The sequence below is a fragment of the Somniosus microcephalus genome, chromosome 23 (genome assembly GCF_052327205.1).
Source record: "Somniosus microcephalus isolate GS21.2 chromosome 23, FLI_Smic_1.0, whole genome shotgun sequence".
Lineage (NCBI taxonomy): Eukaryota > Metazoa > Chordata > Chondrichthyes > Squaliformes > Somniosidae > Somniosus > Somniosus microcephalus.
In genome coordinates this window covers 71406984-71426424 of record NC_141009.1, presented here as the reverse complement: position 1 = coordinate 71426424, position 19441 = coordinate 71406984, and the positions used below count along the sequence as shown (strand labels likewise).

Here is a 19441-nt window from a genome sequence, read left to right as displayed (position 1 = left end):
ACACAGCACTTATATACCGGTGTGGTCACTCCCGGTATTACAGTATACAGCAGCCAAGAGAAAGTAGTGCAACACCTAAAATAGTTCTCTTAAAGGTGGACGGTTACATACAATAGTTCTCTTAAAGGTAGAACGGTTACATACACTACACCGGCCATTCAGGAGAGAAGTTAAAAAACACTTCTTCACACACAAGGTGGTAGAAGTGTGGAATTCTCTCCCACAAAAAGCAGTAGACAATTGCTCAATTAATAACTTAAACCTGAGACCGATAGATTTTTGCTGGCCAAGGGTATGACGGATATGGAGCCAAGGCGAGTGGATGGAGGTTAGGATACGGATCAGCCATGATCTCACTGAATGGCAGAACAGGCTCGAGGGGCTGAATGGCCTCCTCCTGTTCCTATGTTCCGAAGCTCTTTCCCCAGAGCACTGCAAATTTTTCCTTTTCAAGTACTTATCCAATTCCCTTTGGAAAGTTATTGAATCTGCTTCCCCCGCCCTTTCAGGCAGCGCATTCCAGATCATCATAACTCGCTGCGTAAAAACGTTTTGCCAATTATCTTAAATCTGTGTCAAAACCATTCAGGATTCTGAACACCTCTATTAAATCTATAATGGCACATTATATATAATTACTTTATCTAAATATATAAATATCTGATTATTAATATTAAATGTAAAGTATAATTGCTGCCCCGGCATATGTATTGAAATGGAAAAACCCATGCCATCACCTTGTTCTGATTTCGGTAGAAGAGGTTGTCGAAGCCGAATGGTGCACTGGATTCAGTCGTGGTTCCGGGGGAGCTGAGCCTTCTCGTCTTACGCCAGTAAATCGCACCAACAGCTAAAGACACCAGCACAGCCAACACAATGATCACGGCAGCAACAATCCCAGGAGTCCGACTGGCTCCTGCAATCAAGCACAGCACCACACTCAGTCCCAACAACATATTCTACGCCAGTGTAGAGGGAGCTTTACTCTGTATCTAACCCGTGCTGTACCTGCCCTGGGAGTGTTTGATGGGACAGTGTAGAGGGAGCTTTACTCTGTATCTAACCCCGTGCTATACCTGCCCGGGGAGTGTTTGATGGGACTGTGTAGAGGGAGCTTTACTCTGTATCTAACCCATGCTGTACCTGCCCTGGGAGTGTTTGATGGGACAGTGTAGAGGGAGCTTTACTCTGTATCTAACCCGTGCTGTACCTGCCCTGGGAGTGTTTGATGGGACAATGTAGAGGGAGCTTTACTCTGTATCTAACCCGTGCTGTACCTGCCATGGGAGTGTTTGATGGGACAGTGTAGAGGGAGCTTTACTCTGTATCTAACCCGTGCTTTACCTGCCCTGGGAGTGTTTGATGGGACAGTGTAGAGGGAGCTTTACTCTGTATCTAACCCGTGCTGTACCTGCCCTGGGAGTGTTTGATGCGGCAGTGTAGAGGGAGCTTTACTCTGTATCTAACCCGCGCTTTACCTGCCCTGGGAGTGTTTGATGGGACAGTGCAGAGGGAGCTTTACTCTGTATCTAACCCGTGCTGTACCTGCCCTGGGAGTGTTTGATGGGACAGTGTAGAGGGAGCTTTACTCTGTATCTAACCCATGCTGTAGCTGCCCTGGGAGTGTTTGATGGGACAGTGTAGAGGGAGCTTTACTCTGTATCTAACCCGTGCTGCACCTGCCCTGAGAGTGTTTGATGGGACAGTGGAGAGGGAGCTTTACTCTGTATCTAACCCGTGCTGTACCTGCCCTGGGAGTGCTTGATGGGACAGTGTAGAGGGAGCTTTACTCTGTATCTAACCCGTGCTGCACCTGCCCTGAGAGTGTTTGATGGGACAGTGTAGAGGGAGCTTTACTCTGTATCTAACCGATGCTGTACCTGCCCTGCGTGTTTGATGGGACAGTTCAGAGGGAGCTTTACTCTGTATCTAACCCGTGCTGCACCTGCCCTGGGAGTGTTTGATGGGACAGTGTAGAGGGAGCTTTACTCTGTATCTAACCCGTGCTGTACCTGCCCTGGGAGTGTTTGATGGGACAGTGTAGCGGGAGCTTTATTTTGTATCTAACCCGCGCTGTACCTGCCCTAGGAGTGTTTGATGGGACAGTGTAGAGGGAGCTTTACTCTGTATCTAACCCGTGCAGTACCTGCCCTGGGAGTGTTTGATGGGACAGTGTAGAGGGAGCTTTACTCTGTATCTAACCCGTGCTGTACCTGCCCGGGGAGTGTTTGATGGGACAGTGTAGAGGGAGCTTTACTCTGTATCTAACCCGTGCTGTACCTGCCCTGGGAGTGTTTGATGGGACAGTGTAGAGGGAGCTTTACTCTGTATCTAACCCGTGCTGTACTTGCCCTGGGAGTGTTTGATGGGACAGTGTAGAGGGAGCTTTACTCTGTATCCAACCTGTGCTGTACCTGCCCTGGGGGTGTTTGATGGGACAGTGTAGAGGGAGCTTTACTCTGTATCCAACCCGTGCTGTACGTGCCCTGGGAGTGTTTGATGGGACAGTGTAGAGAGAGCTTTACTCTGTATCTAACCCGTGCTGTACCTGCCCGGGGAGTGTTTGATGGGACAGTGTAGAGGGAGCTTTACTCTGTATCTAACCCGTGCTGTACCTGCCCTGGGAGTGTTTGATGGGACAGTGTAGAGGGAGCTTTACTCTGTATCTAACCCGTGCTGTACCTGCCCTGGGAGTGGTTGATGGGACAGTGTAGAGGGAGCTTTACTCTGTATCCAACCCGTGCTGTACCTGCCCTGGGAGTGTTTGATGGGACAGTGTAGAGGGAGCTTTACTCTGTATCTAACCCGTGCTGTACCTGCCCTGGGAGTGTTTGATGGGACAGTGTAGAGAGAGCTTTACTCTGTATCTAACCCGTGCTGTACCTGCCCTGGGAGTGTTTGATGGGACAGTGTAGAGGGAGCTTTACTCTGTATCTAACCCGTGCTGTACCTGCCCTGGGAGTGTTTGCTGGGACAGGTGACTTGAACCCAAGTATTTCTGACTTCGAGGTGAGACTGAGAGCACTGAGCCAGGTCTGATGTTACTGTTAGTTATCACAGCAAGCTGACTGTCAGCCACCAGCCCTGAGCTGGACCCACACTGGACAATGCAGTGTCAGCAGTAACTGGTCTTGAGAGAATGTCTGCTGTAATTGAACAATGTCTTACCCCCAATAACTTCATCCGTTCTCACTCCGTAACAGTTCACTCCAGGATAATACTCAACATCATCAATGGCAACGTAACCGGTCTGTGCGACATCCGATTTCATAGCTTTAAACCCAACCTAATATAAGGACAGAGTCAGTCAGTAACATGGCCCATCGCCAGCCTTAGTGACACGAGGCCTCCAGCCTCCCCTTCAGCACCAGCTCGAGCAAAGCCGTCGTCCTTTCATTGGGGTCCATTGTTGTCACTGTCAGCTCTGGTTCAGTGGGTAGCAGACTTGCCTTGAGTCAGAAGGTCGTGGGTTCAAGTCCCTTTCCAGAAACTTGTGCACAAATATCTAGGCTGACATTTCAGAAGGAGCGCTGCACAGTCGGAGGGGCAGTACTGAGGGAGCGCTGCACTGTCGGAGGGGCAGTACTGAGGGAGCGCTGCACTGTCGGAGGGGCAGTACTGAGGGAGCGCTGCACTGTCGGAGGGGCAGTACTGAGGGAGCGCTGCACAGTCGGAGGGGCAGTACTGAGGGAGCGCTGCACTGTCGGAGGGGCAGTACTGAGGGAGCGCTGCACTGTCGGAGGGGCAGTACTGAGAGAGTGCTGCACTGTCGGAGGGGCAGTACTGAGGGAGCGCTGCACTGTCGGAGGGGCAGTACTGAGGGAGCGCTGCACCGTCGGAGGGGCAGTACTGAGAGAGTGCTGCACTGTCGGAGGGGCAGTACTGAGAGAGTGCTGCACTGTCAGAGGGACAGTACTGAGGGAGTGCTGCACTGTCAGAGGGTCAGTACTGAGGGAGTGCTGCACTGTCGGAGGGACAGTACTGAGGGAGTGCTGCACTGTCGGAGGGGCAGTACTGAGAGAGTGCTGCACTGTCGGAGGGGCAGTACTGAGAGAGTGCTGCACTGTCGGAGGGGCAGTACTGAGAGAGCGCTGCACTGTCAGAGGGACAGTACTGAGGGAGCGCTGCAATGTCGGAGGGGCAGTACTGAGGGTGCGCCGCACTGTCGGAGGGACAGTACTGAGGGAGTGCTGCACTGTCGGAGGGTCAGTACTGAGGGAGTGCTGCACTGTCGGAGGGGCAGTACTGAGGGAGTGCTGCACTGTCGGAGGGGCAGTACTGAGGGAGCGCTGCATTGTCGAGGGTCAGTACTGAGGGAGCGCTGCAATGTCGGAGGGGCAGTAATGAGGGTGCGCCGCACTGTCGGAGGGGCGGTACTGAGGGAACGCTGCAATGTCGGAGGGGCAGTACTGAGGGCGTGCCACACTGTCGGAGTGGCAGTACTGAGGGAGTGCTGCACTGTCGGAGGGGCAGTACTGAGGGAGTGCTGCACTGTCGGAGGGACAGTACTGAGGGAGCGCTGCACTGTCGGAGGGTCAGTATTGAGGGAGCGCTGCAATGTCAGAGGGGCAGTACTGAGGGAGCGCTGCACTGTCGGAGGGGGCCGTACAACAGCTCAAACTAGTTACATCTAAATTTAGGACTGATATCAGGAAGTTCTTCTTCACATATAGACTGATCAACATGTGGATACCCATCCCTCCAAAACTGTGACAAGGATTAAACGTGTACTCCGGTAACCTGGTAACCCAATACTCCAGTAACCCAGTAATCCAATAACCCAGTAACCCGGTACTCCAGTAACCCAGTGCTCCAGTAACCCGGTAACCCAGTAACCCAGTAACCCGGTAACCCAGTAACCCAGTACTCCAGTAACCCGGTACTCCAGTAACCCAGTAACCCGGTACTCCAGTGACCCAGTAACCCGGTACTCCAGTAACCCAGTAACCCGGTACTCCAGTAACCCAGTACTCCAGTAACCCAGTAACCCAGTAAGCCAGTAACCCGGTACGCCAGTAACCCGGTACTCCAGTAAGCCAGTAACCCAGTAAGCCAGTAACCCAGTAAGCCTGTAACCCGGTACTCCAGTAACCTGGTACTCCAGTAACCCGGTGCTCCAGTAAGCCAGTAACCCGGTACTCCAGTAACCCGGCACTCCAGTAACCCGGTACTCCAGTAACCCAGTAACCCAGTACTCCAGTACCCCAGTATTCCAGTAACCCAGTACTCCAGTAACCCAGTACTCCAGTACTCCAGTAACCCAGTACTCCAGTAACCCAGTACTCCAGTAACCCAGTACTCCAGTAACCCGGTACACCAGTAACCCAGTAACCCGGTACTCCAGTAACCCAGTACTCCAGTAACCCGGTAACCCAGTACTCCAGTAACCCAGTACCCCAGTAAACCAGTACCCCAATACCCCAGTAACCCAGTAACCCAGTACTCCAGTAACCCAGTGCTCCAGTAACCCAGTAACCCAGTACTCCAGTAACCCAGTAACCCAGTACTCCAGTAACCCAGTAACCCAGTACTCCAGTAACCCAGTAACCCAGTACTCCAGTACTCCCGTAACCCAGTACTCCAGTAACCCAGTAACCTGGTGCTCCGGTAACCCGGTACTCCGGTAACCCGGTACTCCGGTAACCCGGTACTCCAGTAACCCGGTACTCCAGTAACCCGGTACTCCAGTAACCCGGTAACCCGGTACTCCAGTAACCCGGTACTCCAGTAACCCGGTACTCCAGTAACCCAGTACCCCGGTACTCCAGTAACCCGGTACTCCAGTAACCCAGTATGCCAGTAACCTGGTACTCCAGTAACCCAGTAACCCGGTACTCCAGTAACCCGGTACTCCAGTAACCCAGTACTCCAGTAACCCAGTACTCCAGTAACCCGGTACTCCGGTAACCCGGTAACCTGGTAACCCGGTACTCCGGTAACCCGGTACTCCGGTAACCCGGTACTCCAGTAACCCAGTACTCCAGTAACCCGGTACTCCGGTAACCCGGTACTCCGGTAACCCGGTACTCCAGTAACCCAGTACTCCAGTAACCCGGTACTCCGGTAACCCGGTAACCTGGTAACCCGGTACTCCGGTAACCCGGTACTCCGGTAACCCGGTACTCCAGTAACCCAGTAACCCGGTACTCCAGTAACCCGGTACTCCAGTAACCCAGTAACCCGGTACTCCAGTAACCCGGTACTCCAGTAACCCAGTAACCCGGTACTCCGGTAACCCGGTACTCCGGTAACCCGGTACTCCAGTAACCCAGTACTCCAGTAACCCGGTACTCCGGTAACCCGGTAACCTGGTAACCCGGTACTCCGGTAACCCGGTACTCCAGTAACCCGGTACTCCAGTAACCCAGTAACCCGGTACTCCAGTAACCCGGTACTCCAGTACTCCAGTAACCCGGTACTCCAGTAACCCGGTACTCCAGTAACCAGGTTCTCCAGTCACCCGGTTCTCCAGTAACCCGGTACTCCAGTAACCCAGTAACCCGGTACTCCAGTAACCCGGTACTCCAGTAACCCAGTAACCCGGTACTCCAGTAACCCGGTACTCCAGTAACCCAGTAACCCGGTACTCCAGTAACCCGGTACTCCAGTAACCCAGTAACCCGGTACTCCAGTAACCCGGTACTCCAGTAACCCGGTAACCCAGTACTCCGGTAACCCGGTACTCCGGTAACCCGGTACTTCGGTAACCCGGTACTCCAGTAACCCGGTGTGGTGATTATTCTTGTTTTATAAGAAGCATTGTAATTGGTTGCCTGTTTTCCTGCCTTGAGATATATGCTGTAAACTTATTGGTTAGTTGATTTCATGTGACCTGTGGTGGCCATCTTAAATTCAGTTTTCTACAGTGGTTGAGACTGGGTGCTCAACATGTACTTGCTGGTTTTTTAAGGTTAATAAAGCCTAGCTTTTGAAAGGCAATCTACTCTTTATTTCAATTTATTAACCTTTTGCTATAATGGAACGATATCTTCGACCGGAATGATTTAATGCTGACCCTAATTCTGCAGGAGTGGATGATCAATGGAAACATTGGTATCGTACATTTAAAAACTTTTTGGGTGTGTTGGATCAGCAATCTCTGAATAAGTTGGATATACTAATCAACTACAGTGCTCCGGATGTGTATAAGTATATTTTGGACTGTGAAACTTATGAATTGGCTATTGCTACGTTGGAATTTTTTTTTGTTAAACCCAAAAATGAGGTATTTGCACGTCACCTTTTATCTGCCCGTAGGCAGCAGGCGGGAGAATCCTTGGATGCTTATTTACAAGCACTCCGGCGCCTTGGTGCTAACTGTAATTATAAGGCCGTGTCTGCAGAAGAACATAAGGAAGAGTCGGTACGGGATGCATTTATTAATGGATTACTGTCTAGATCAATTCGTCAGCGGTTATTAGAAAATAAGACCTTGGATCTTAAGAGTGTTTTTGAGCAAGCCTCTACATTGGATTTGGCTCAGAGAAGTTCGGATTCTTATGCTCTTTTTGATCGGCCTGCGACCATGGTTTCGGCAGTTCCGGATGAAAGGGAGTTACGTGGATTTAATAGGAGTGGTTTACCAGATTCTGAAACAGTTTCTACTTCGGCAGCTGTTGCCTCTAGGATTCAGAAGTGTTATTTTTGCGGGAACGCCCGGCACCCCCGTCTGAAGTGCCCTGCCCGGGAGGCTGTGTGTAGTAAATGAGGCAAGGGAGGTCATTATGCACGTGTTTGCAAATCGGTTGCCTCCTCTGCAACCATTCAGCCTTTAGATAGGGCGTTTATTGCATCAGTTTCCGCCGCCTTTTCCCATGGCCTAAACAAAGCTATAGTTATGGCCCAAGTTAATGGGTTAGAAGTGAAGGCCCTTATAGATACGGGCAGTACTGAGAGCTTTATAAGTCTTCAGTTTGTGAGGGAGAAGCGTTTGAAAATTTTGCCTGTTTCCTATCAGGTGTGTATGGCTCAGACGACTCTCACCTCACAAGTAGCTGGTTGTTGCCTTGTGAAATTAATTCTCCTAGGTAATACGTATACTGATATACGCCTATTCGTTCTGCCTAATCTCTGTGCGGACATTTTGATTGGTCATGATGTGCTTCAATTACATGAGTCCCTTAGTCTTTCTTTCGGAGGAACCAAGCCACCTTTGTCTATTTGTGGATTAACTTCTTTATTCATTTCTCCATTATCACTTTTTTCCAATTTGATGCCGGACTGTAAGCCAATTGCTACCAAGTCAAGAAGGTATAGCAGTCAGGATAAAGAATTTATTAATTCTGAAGTTCAACGTCTTTTATCGGAAGGAATCATTGAACCTAGTTTTTCGCCCTGGCGGGCACAAGTAGTTGTCACCACTAATGAGAGACATAAGAAGCGAATGGTGATAGACTACTCTCAAACTATTAACAGGTATACTCAATGCGTACCCCCTGCCTAAGATTGATGAGCTTATCAATAAAGTATCTCAATATAAGGTTTTTAGCACTATTGACCTAAAGAGTGCTTATCATCAGATTCCTATCGCTAAGAGGGACAAACCATATACGACCTTTGAAGCTGGCGGAAAGCTGTACCAGTTTTACCGAGTACCATTCGGTGTTACTAACGGTGTCGCCTGTTTTCAACGGGCAATGGACGCTTTTATAAGTGATAACTCTCTCTCTGACACCTTCTCATATTTAGATGACATCACGGTGTGTGGCAAATCAAGGGTGGAGCACGATTTTAATCTAGAAAGATTCCTTCAAGTTGCGGAAAAAGTTGGCTTAACTTTCAATAAAGAGAAGTGTATCTTTTCGACCACCGAGGTAAATTTACTGGGGTATATTATCTCGGGAAACAAGATTAAACCAGATCCAGAATGGCTGCGACCACTGATTGAGTTACCTTGCCCTACTAATTCTAAGGCCTTGCAACGAGTTGTTGGACTGTTTTCTTATTATTCTAATTGGATTGCAAACTTCTCGCGGAAGATCCGGCCCCTTATTCGGGTTACGACATATCCTCTATCATGGGAGGCCAGGATGTGTTTTGATAATCTTAAAAAGGATATCCTTGGAGCAGTTGTGCATTCTATTGATGAGCAGGTTCCCTTTGTGATTGAGACGGACGCTTCCGATTTTGCAATTGGGGCTACCCTGAACCAAAATGGAAGACCTGTGGCCTTTTTCTCACGTACTCTGAGCAATAGTGAGCAGAGACATTCATCAATAGAGAAAGAGGCGTACGCAATAGTAGAAGCACTGCGTAAATGGAGACATTATTTATCTGGGCGACATTTTATGTTAGTAACTGACCAAAAATCTGTGTCCTTCATGTTTGATGTCAAACATTTCGGAAAGATTAAGAATGATAAAATAATGAGGTGGAGGATCGAGTTGGCATGCTATCATTTCGATATAGTCTATCGTCTGGGGAAGGATAATGTTGCCGCTGATGCGCTGTCGAGGGCTTATTGTTCTGTGCTTCACGGAGATACGCTTATTAATCTTCATAATGCTTTGTGCCATCCTGGTGTTACGAGGATGATACACTTCGTACGCAGTAAGAATTTGCCCTTTTCAGTTGAAGACGTCAAGCGGATGACTTCGTCATGTTCTATCTGTGCACGGTGTAAACCGAATTTCTTTAAGCCTCAACGAGCTCATCTTATAAAGGCTACTTCTCCCTTTGAACGCCTGAGCATTGATTTTAAGGGGCCTCTTCCTTCAACGACTCAGAATCGATATATATTTACTGTTGTGGATGAGTTTTCAAGGTTCCCTTTTGCTTTTCCTTGTACAGATGTATCAGCTGCTACAGTTATTAAATGTCTGACTCAACTTTTTGTCATCTTTGGGATGCCTGCGTATATCCATTCGGATCAGGGAAGTTCTTTTATGTCTTCCCAGTTGAAGGAATACCTCCAGAGTCGGGGAATTTCTACTAGCAGAACTACCCCGTATAATCCCCAGGGTAATGGACAGTGCGAACGATACAATGGGGTGATCTGGAAGGCAGTTATGTTGGCTTTGACATCCCGGAACCTTAAGAATACACAATGGGAAATGGTACTGCCTGATGCCCTGCATTCCACTAGATCATTGCTTTCAACGGCTACTAATGTGACTCCCCATGAAAGGCTCTTCAACTATCCGCGGAGATCCACTACGGGATATTTGGTACCTTCATGGCTTACTATGCAGGGACCTGTGCTGCTCCGACGCCATGTTAGACTGTCAAAGTATGATCCTTTAGTGGAGGAGGTGGAGCTATTGGAGGCAAATTCCCAATATGCTCACATTCGATTCCAAGATGGGAAAGAAAGTACGGTTTCAGTTAAAGACTTAGCTCCTTGTGGTGGCCAGCCCTCTCCTGAGGACATTAACAATAGCCATAATTCAGATAATGTTGATGTCGTCACAGATATTACGAACATTTCCAATCCTATTGCAGACACTTACAATTCTCTTAGTCTGCCCCCGATGGATGTTCATGACCCTCCCAGTCTACCTTCTAATGGGACTTCCAATCCGGAAACCGTTGATAATCGGGATATTGATAGCCTCCCTGCAGAAGATATTTCTGTGTCTCCTGGTGTGGGAGGGCAAGGAACTCCACCAAGGCTAAGAAGGTCGACACGAACAAGATATCCGGTCGACCGATTAAAAATGGACTTTTAAAATAATTAATAAATTAATAGTAAAATTTTAAAATTGTTGAAGGCATTATACATGTATTGCTCTAGTCATAAATAACTAATTGTAAACTGTAAAGGCTACCTAGGTTGAAGTATATTTTAAAAGGAGGGGTGAATGTGGTGATTATTCTTGTTTTATAAGAAGCATTGTAATTGGTTGCCTGTTTTCCTGCCTTGAGATATATGCTGTAAACTTATTGGTTAGTTGATTCCATGTGACCTGTGGTGGCCATCTTAAATTCAGTTTTCTACAGTGGTTGAGACTGGGTGCTCAACATGTACTTGCTGGTTTTTTAAGGTTAATAAAGCCTAGCTTTTGAAAGGCAATCTACTCTTTATTTCAATCGGTACTCCAGTAACCAGGTACTCCAGTAACCCGGTACTCCAGTACTCCAGTAACCCAGTACTCCAATACTCAAGGCATGGTCTGTACAGCTTCATTATGCCGTCCGTTACTTGTAGTCTACTTTGTTGGCTGCATCGTTCATCATTCTTATGGTGAGAAAATGCGTAAAGAATGAATGAACTTGTGTTTCTACAGCGCCTTTCACAACCTCATGATCCCGAAGTGCTTTACAGCCAATGAGAGGGTCTGTGAAACAGCCAATGAGAGGGTCTGTGAAACAGCCAATGAGAGGGTCTGTGAAACAGCCAATGAGAGGGTCTGTGAAGTGTAATCACTGTTGTAACGAAGGAACGATACAGTAGGTGGGGGTGGGGGTACGGGGAGAGGGTGGGTCGGTGGGGTTGGGAATATGGGGAGAGGGTGGGTAGGTGGGGTTGGGGAGATGGGGAGAGGGTGGGTCGGTGGGGTTGGGGAGATGGGGAGAGGGTGGGTAGGTGGGGTTGGGGAGATGGGGAGAGGGTGGGTAGGTGGGGTTGGGGAGATGGGGAGAGGGTGGGTAGGTGGGGTTGGGGAGATGGGGAGAGGGTGGGTCGGTGGGGTTGGGGAGATGGGGAGACGGTGGGTAGGTGGGGTTGGGGAGACGGGGAGAGGGTGGGTCGGTGGGGTTGGGGAGATGGGGAGAGGGTGGGTAGGTGGGGGTGGGGAGATGGGGAGAGGGTGGGTCGGTGGGGGTGGGGAGACGGGGAGAGGGTGGGTAGGTGGGGTTGGGGAGAGGGGGAGAGGGTGGGTAGGTGGGGTTGGGGAGATGGGGAGAGGGTGGGTAGGTGGGGTTGGGGAGATGGGGAGAGGGTGGGTAGGTGGGGTTGGGGAGACGGGGAGAGGGTGGGTAGGTGGGGTTGGGGAGATGGGGAGAGGGTGGGTAGGTGGGGTTGGGAATACGGGGAGAGGGTGGGTAGGTGGGGGTGGGGAGATGGGGAGAGGGTGGGTCGGTGGGGTTGGGGAGATGGGGAGAGGGTGGGTCGGTCGGGTTGGGGAGATGGGGAGAGGGTGGGTAGGTGGGGTTGGGGAGATGGGGAGAGGGTGGGTAGGTGGGGTTGGGGATGTGGGGAGAGGGTGGGTCGGTGGGGGTGGGGAGATGGGGAGAGGGTGGGTAGGTGGGGTTGGGGGTACGGGGAGAGGGTGGGTCGGTGGGGTTGGGGAGATGGGGAGAGGGTGGGTCGGTGGGGTTGGGGAGATGGGGAGAGGGTGGGTCGGTGGGGTTGGGGATGGGGAGAGGGTGGGTAGGTGGGGTTGGGGAGATGGGGAGAGGGTGGGTAGGTGGGGTTGGGGAGATGGGGAGAGGGTGGGTAGGTGGGGTTGGGGAGATGGGGAGAGGGTGGGTCGGTGGGGTTGGGGAGATGGGGAGAGGGTGGGTAGGTGGGGTTGGGGAGATGGGGAGAGGGTGGGTAGGTGGGGTTGGGGAGATGGGGAGAGGGTGGGTAGGTGGGGTTGGGGAGATGGGGAGAGGGTGGGTCGGTGGGGTTGGGGAGATGGGGAGAGGGTGGGTAGGTGGGGTTGGGGAGATGGGGAGAGGGTGGGTCGGTGGGGTTGGGGATGGGGAGAGGGTGGGTAGGTGGGGTTGGGGAGATGGGGAGAGGGTGGGTAGGTGGGGTTGGGGAGATGGGGAGAGGGTGGGTAGGTGGGGTTGGGGAGATGGGGAGAGGGTGGGTAGGTGGGGTTGGGGAGATGGGGAGAGGGTGGGTCGGTGGGGTTGGGGAGATGGGGAGAGGGTGGGTAGGTGGGGTTGGGGAGATGGGGAGAGGGTGGGTAGGTGGGGTTGGGGATGTGGGGAGAGGGTGGGTCGGTGGGGGTGGGGAGATGGGGAGAGGGTGGGTAGGTGGGGTTGGGGAGATGGGGAGAGGGTGGGTAGGTGGGGTTGGGGATACGGGGAGAGGGTGGGTAGGTGGGGTGGGGAGATGGGGAGAGGGTGGGTAGGTGGGGGTGGGGAGATGGGGAGAGGGTGGGTAGGTGGGGTTGGGGAGACGTGGAGAGGGTGGGTAGGTGGGGGTGGGGAGATGGGGAGAGGGTGGGTAGGTGGGGTTGGGGAGATGGGGAGAGGGTGGGTAGGTGGGGTTGGGGAGATGGGGAAAGGGTGGGTCGGTGGGGTTGGGGAGAAGGGGAGAGGGTGGGTAGGTGGGGTTGGGTAGATGGGGAGAGGGTAGGTAGGTGGGGTTGGGGATGTGGGGAGAGGGTGGGTCGGTGGGGGTGGGGAGATGGGGAGAGGGTGGGTAGGTGGGGTTGGGGAGATGGGGAGAGGGTGGGTCGGTGGGGTTGGGGAGATGGGGAGAGGGTGGGTAGGTGGGGTTGGGGAGATGGGGAGAGGGTGGGTAGGTGGGGTTGGGGAGACGGGGAGAGGGTGGGTAGGTGGGGTAGGGGAGATGGGGAGAGGGGGGGTAGGTGGGGTTGGGGAGATGGGGAGAGGGTGGGTAGGTGGGGTTGGGGAGATGGGGAGAGGGTGGGTAGGTGGGGTTGGGGATGTGGGGAGAGGGTGGGTCGGTGGGGGTGGGGAGATGGGGAGAGGGTGGGTAGGTGGGGTTGGGGAGATGGGGAGAGGGTGGGTAGGTGGGGTTGGGGATACGGGGAGAGGGTGGGTAGGTGGGGGTGGGGAGCTGTGGAGAGGGTGGGTAGGTGGGGGTGGGGAGATGGGGAGAGGGTGGGTAGGTGGGGTTGGGGAGACGTGGAGAGGGTGGGTAGGTGGGGGTGGGGAGATGGGGAGAGGGTGGGTAGGTGGGGTTGGGGAGATGGGGAGAGGGTGGGTAGGTGGGGTTGGGGAGATGGGGAGAGGGTGGGTCGGTCGGGTTGGGGAGATGGGGAGAGGGTGGGTAGGTGGGGTTGGGGAGATGGGGAGAGGGTGGGTAGGTGGGGTTGGGGATGTGGGGAGAGGGTGGGTTGGTGGGGTTGGGGAGATGGGGAGAGGGTGGGTAGGTGGGGTTGGGGAGATGGGGAGAGGGTGGGTAGGTGGGGTTGGGGAGATGGGGAGAGGGTGGGTAGGTGGGGTTGGGGATACGGGGAGAGGGTGGGTAGGTGGGGGTGGGGAGATGGGGAGAGGGTGGGTAGGTGGGGTTGGGGAGATGGGGAAAGGGTGGGTCGGTGGGGTTGGGGAGATGGGGAGAGGGTGGGTAGGTGGGGTTGGGTAGATGGGGAGAGGGTAGGTAGGTGGGGTTGGGGATGTGGGGAGAGGGTGGGTCGGTGGGGGTGGGGAGATGGGGAGAGGGTGGGTAGGTGGGGTTGGGGAGATGGGGAGAGGGTGGGTCGGTGGGGTTGGGGAGATGGGGAGAGGGTGGGTAGGTGGGGTTGGGGAGATGGGGAGAGGGTGGGTAGGTGGGGTTGGGGAGACGGGGAGAGGGTGGGTAGGTGGGGTTGGGGAGATGGGGAGAGGGTGGGTAGGTGGGGTTGGGGAGACGTGGAGAGGGTGGGTAGGTGGGGAGATGGGGAGAGGGTGGGTAGGTGGGGTTGGGGAGATGGGGAGAGGGTGGGTAGGTGGGGTTGGGGAGATGGGGAGAGGGTGGGTCGGTGGGGTTGGGGAGATGGGGAGAGGGTGGGTAGGTGGGGTTGGGGAGATGGGGAGAGGGTGGGTAGGTGGGGTTGGGGATGTGGGGAGAGGGTGGGTCGGTGGGGGTGGGGAGATGGGGAGAGGGTGGGTAGGTGGGGTTGGGGAGATGGGGAGAGGGTGGGTAGGTGGGGTTGGGGATACGGGGAGAGGGTGGGTAGGTGGGGGTGGGGAGATGGGGAGAGGGTGGGTAGGTGGTGGTGGGGAGATGGGGAGAGGGTGGGTAGGTGGGGGTGGGGAGAGGGGGAGAGGGTGGGTAGGTGGGGTTGGGGAGATGGGGAGAGGGTGGGTCGGTGGGGGTGGGGAGAGGGGGAGAGGGTGGGTAGGTGGGGGTGGGGAGATGGGGAGAGGGTGGGTAGGTGGGGTTGGGGAGACGGGGAGAGGGTGGGTAGGTGGGGGTGGGGAGATGGGGAGAGGGTGGGTCGGTGGGGTTGGGGAGATGGGGAGAGGGTGGGTCGGTGGGGTTGGGGAGATGGGGAGAGGGTGGGTAGGTGGGGGTGGGGAGATGGGGAGAGGGTGGGTAGGTGGGGTTGGGGAGATGGGGAGAGGGTGGGTAGGTGGTGTTGGGGAGATGGGGAGAGGGTGGGTAGGTGGGGGTGGGGAGACGGGGAGAGTGTGTGTCGGTGGGGTTGGGGAGACGGGGAGAGGGTGGGTAGGTGGGGTTGGGGAGATGGGGAGAGGGTGGGTAGGTGGGGTTGGGGAGATGGGGAGAGGGTGGGTCGGTGGGGTTGGGGAGATGGGGAGAGGGTGGGTAGGTGGGGTTGGGGAGATGGGGAGAGGGTGGGTAGGTGGGGGTGGGGAGATGGGGAGAGGGTGGGTAGGTGGGGGTGGGGAGATGGGGAGAGGGTGGGTAGGTGGGGGTGGGGAGAGGGGGAGAGGGTGGGTAGGTGGGGTTGGGGAGATGGGGAGAGGGTGGGTCGGTGGGGGTGGGGAGAGGGGTAGAGGGTGGGTAGGTGGGGGTGGGGAGATGGGGAGAGGGTGGGTAGGTGGGGTTGGGGAGACGGGGAGAGGGTGGGTAGGTGGGGGTGGGGAGATGGGGAGAGGGTGGGTAGGTGGGGTTGGGGAGATGGGGAGAGGGTGGGTAGGTGGGGTTGGGGAGATGGGGAGAGGGTGGGTAGGTGGGGTTGGGGAGAGGGGGAGAGGGTGGGTAGGTGGGGGTGGGGAGATGGGGAGAGGGTGGGTAGGTGGGGTTGGGGAGATGGGGAGAGGGTGCGTAGGTGGGGTTGGGGAGATGGGGAGAGGGTGGGTCGGTGGGGTTGGGGAGATGGGGAGAGGGTGGGTAGGTGGGGTTGGGGAGATGGGGAGAGGGTGGGTAGGTGGGGTTGGGGATGTGGGGAGAGGGTGGGTCGGTGGGGTGGGGAGATGGGGAGAGGGTGGGTAGGTGGGGTTGGGGAGATGGGGAGAGGGTGGGTAGGTGGGGTTGGGGATACGGGGAGAGGGTGGGTAGGTGGGGGTGGGGAGATGGGGAGAGGGTGGGTAGGTGGGGGTGGGGAGATGGGGAGAGGGTGGGTAGGTGGGGTTGGGGATACGGGGAGAGGGTGGGTAGGTGGGGTTGGGGAGATGGGGAGAGGGTGGGTAGGTGGGGGTGGGGAGATGGGGAGAGGGTGGGTAGGTGGGGGTGGGGATACGGCGAGAGGGTGGGTAGGTGGGGTTGGGGAGATGGGGAGAGGGTGGGTAGGTGGGGTTGGGGAGATGGGGAGAGGGTGGGTAGGTGGGGTTGGGGAGATGGGGAGAGGGTGGGTAGGTGGGGTTGGTGAGATGGGGAGAGGGTGGGTAGGTGGGGTTGGGGAGATGGGGAGAGGGTGGGTAGGTGGGGTTGGGGAGATGGGGAGAGGGTGGGTAGGTGGGGTTGGGGAGATGGGGAGAGGGTGGGTAGGTGGGGTTGGGGAGATGGGGAGAGGGTGGGTAGGTGGGGGTGGGGATACGGGGAGAGGGTGGGTAGGTGGGGTTGGGGAGATGGGGAGAGGGTGGGTAGGTGGGGTTGGGGAGATGGGGAGAGGGTGGGTAGGTGGGGTTGGGGAGATGGGGAGAGGGTGGGTAGGTGGGATTGGGGAGATGGGGAGAGGGTGGGTAGGTGGGGTTGGGGATACGGGGAGAGGGTGGGTAGGTGGGGTTGGGGAGACGGGGAGAGGGTGGGTAGGTGGGGTTGGGGAGACGGGGAGAGGGTGGGTAGGTGGGGTTGGGAAGATGGGGAGAGAGTGGGTAGGTGGGGTTGGGGAGATGGGGAGAGGGTGGGTAGGTGGGATTGGGGAGATGGGGAGAGGGTGGGTAGGTGGGGTTGGGGATGTGGGGAGAGGGTGGGTCGGTGGGGTTGGGGAGATGGGGAGAGGGTGGGGTTGGGGATGTGGGGAGAGGGTGGGTAGGTGGGGCTGGGGATGTGGGGAGAGGGTGGGTAGGTGGGGTTGGGGATGTGGGGAGAGGGTGGGTCGGTGGGGTTGGGGAGATGGGGAGAGGGTGGGTAGGTGGGGTTGGGGAGATGGGGCGAGGGTGGATAGGTGGGGTTGGGGGTACGGGGAGAGGGTGGGTAGGTGGGGTTGGGGAGATGGGGAGATGGTGGGTAGGTGGGGTTGGGGATGGGGAGAGGGTGGGTAGGTGGGGTTGGGGAGATGGGGAGAGGGTGGGTAGGTGGGATTGTGGAGATGGGGAGAGGGTGGGTAAGTGGGTTTGGGGATATGGGGAGAGGGTGGGTTGGTGGGGTTGGGGAGATGGGGAGAGGGTGGGTAGGTGGGGTTGGGGAGATGGGGAGAGGGTGGGTAGGTGGGGTTGGGGAGATGGTGGGTAGGTGGGGTTGGGGAGATGGGGAGAGGGTGGGTCGGTGGGGTTGGGGAGATGGGGAGAGGGTGGGTCAGTGGGGTTGGGGAGACGGGGAGAGGGTGGGTTGGTGGGATTGGGGAGATGGGGAGAGGGTGGGTAGGTGGGGTTGGGGAGATGGGGCGAGGGTGGATAGGTGGGGTTGGGGGTACGGGGAGAGGGTGGGTAGGTGGGGTTGGGGAGATGGGGAGAGGGTGGGTAGGTGGGGTTGGGGATGGGGAGAGGGTGGGTAGGTGGGGTTGGGGAGATGGGGAGAGGGTGGGTAGGTGGGATTGGGGAGATGGGGAGAGGGTGGGTAAGTGGGGTTGGGGATATGGGGAGAGGGTGGGTTGGTGGGGTTGGGGAGATGGGGAGAGGGTGGGTAGGTGGGGTTGGGGAGATGGGGAGAGGGTGGGTAGGTGGGGTTGGGGAGATGGGGAGAGGGTGGGTCGGTGGGGTTGGGGAGATGGGGAGAGGGTGGGTCAGTGGGGTTGGGGAGACGGGGAGAGGGTGGGTAGGTGGGATTGGGGAGATGGGGAGAGGGTGGGTAGGTGGTGTTGGGGATGTGGGGAGAGGATGGGTAGGTGGGGTTGGGGATGTGGGGAGAGGGTGGGTAGGTGGGGTTGGGGATGTGGGGAGAGGGTGGGTAGGTGGGGTTGGGGATGTGGGGAGAGGGTGGGTCGATGGGGTTGGGGAGATGGGGAGAGGGTGGGTAGGTGGGGTTGGGGTTGTGGGGTGAGGTTGGGTAGGTGGGGCTGGGGATGTGGGGAGAGGGTGGGTAGGTGGGGTTGGGGAGATGGGGAGAGGGTGGGTAGGTGGGGTTGGGGAGATGGGGAGAGGGTGGGTAGGTGAGGTTGGGGATGTGGGGAGAGGGTGGGTAGGTGGGGTTGGGGAGATGGGGAGAGGGTGGGTAGGTGGGGTTGGGGGTACGGGGAGAGGGTGGGTAGGTGGGGTTGGGGAGATGGGGAGAGGGTGGGTAGGTGGGGTTGGGGAGATGGGGAGAGGGTGGGTAGGTGGGGTTGGGGAGATGGGGAGAGGGTGGGATTGTTCTGTGAAGAAGTTGATTTTAAACTGGTTATAGAGGCGGGTAAACCTGGACTGACCTGGAATTCTGCCGGACTCTCCACGGTGATGTTGACAGCTCGCCATTCCTTACTCTGGGAATCCTTGGCCTCCCAGATCCCAAACGGCTCATCAGTGTGGTATAGAAAAACCTTCAGGGCCACGTTCACTGCAAACAATTCAGACAGGAGAGCTCATCAAACGGGAGGGGTGTGGAGCTCATGTCCGGACAAGCTGGCTCCAAATAGATTACTGACCCCTGACGGAGCTGCAACAAGCAAATCAGCAGAAACTGAATGTTGCTTTCCCTCTCCACTCCTTAAACTACTGGGGTACAGTTCCACAGACACTGACTCTCACTGGGGAATCGTTCCACAGAAACTGCCTCTCACTGGGGTACAGTTCCACAGACACTGACTCTCACTGGGGTACAGTTCCACCGGCACTGACTCTCGCTGGGGTACAGTTCCACAGACACTGACTCTCACTGGGGTACAGTTCCACTGACACTGACTCTCACTGGGGTACAGTTCCACAGACACTGACTCTCACTGGGGTACAGTTCCACAGACACTGACTCTCACTGGGGTACAGTTCCACAGACACTGACTCTCACTGGGATACAGTTCCACAGACACTGACTCTCACTGGGGTACAGTTCCACAGACACGGACTCTCACTGGGGTACAGTTCCACAGACACTGACTCTCACTGGGGTACAGTTCCACAGACACTGACTCTCACTGGGGTACAGTTCCACAGACACTGACTCTCACTGGGGTACAGTTCCACAGACACTGACTCTCACTGGGGTACAGTTCCACAGACACTGACTCTCACTGGGGTACAGTTCCACAGACACTGACTCTCACTGGGGTACAGTTCCACAGACACTGACTCTCACTGGGGTACAGTTCCACAGACACTGACTCTCACTCGGATACAGTTCCACAGACACTGACTCTCACTG

General features: G+C 55.7%; 1 protein-coding gene across 1 annotated transcript in view; it reads right to left on the bottom strand.

Moving 5' to 3' along the window:
- mamdc4 (MAM domain containing 4) overlaps positions 1-19441 on the bottom strand; it is a 365757-nt gene that overhangs the window by 21918 nt on the left and 324398 nt on the right. The window contains exons 11-13 of the mRNA XM_085965967.1: positions 18513-18640; positions 3169-3286; positions 738-916 (exon numbers count right to left, since the gene is read on the bottom strand). Of these exons, the coding sequence (XP_085822093.1) occupies positions 738-916; positions 3169-3286; positions 18513-18640 (425 nt within the window). The remainder of the gene's footprint in view (positions 1-737; positions 917-3168; positions 3287-18512; positions 18641-19441) is intronic.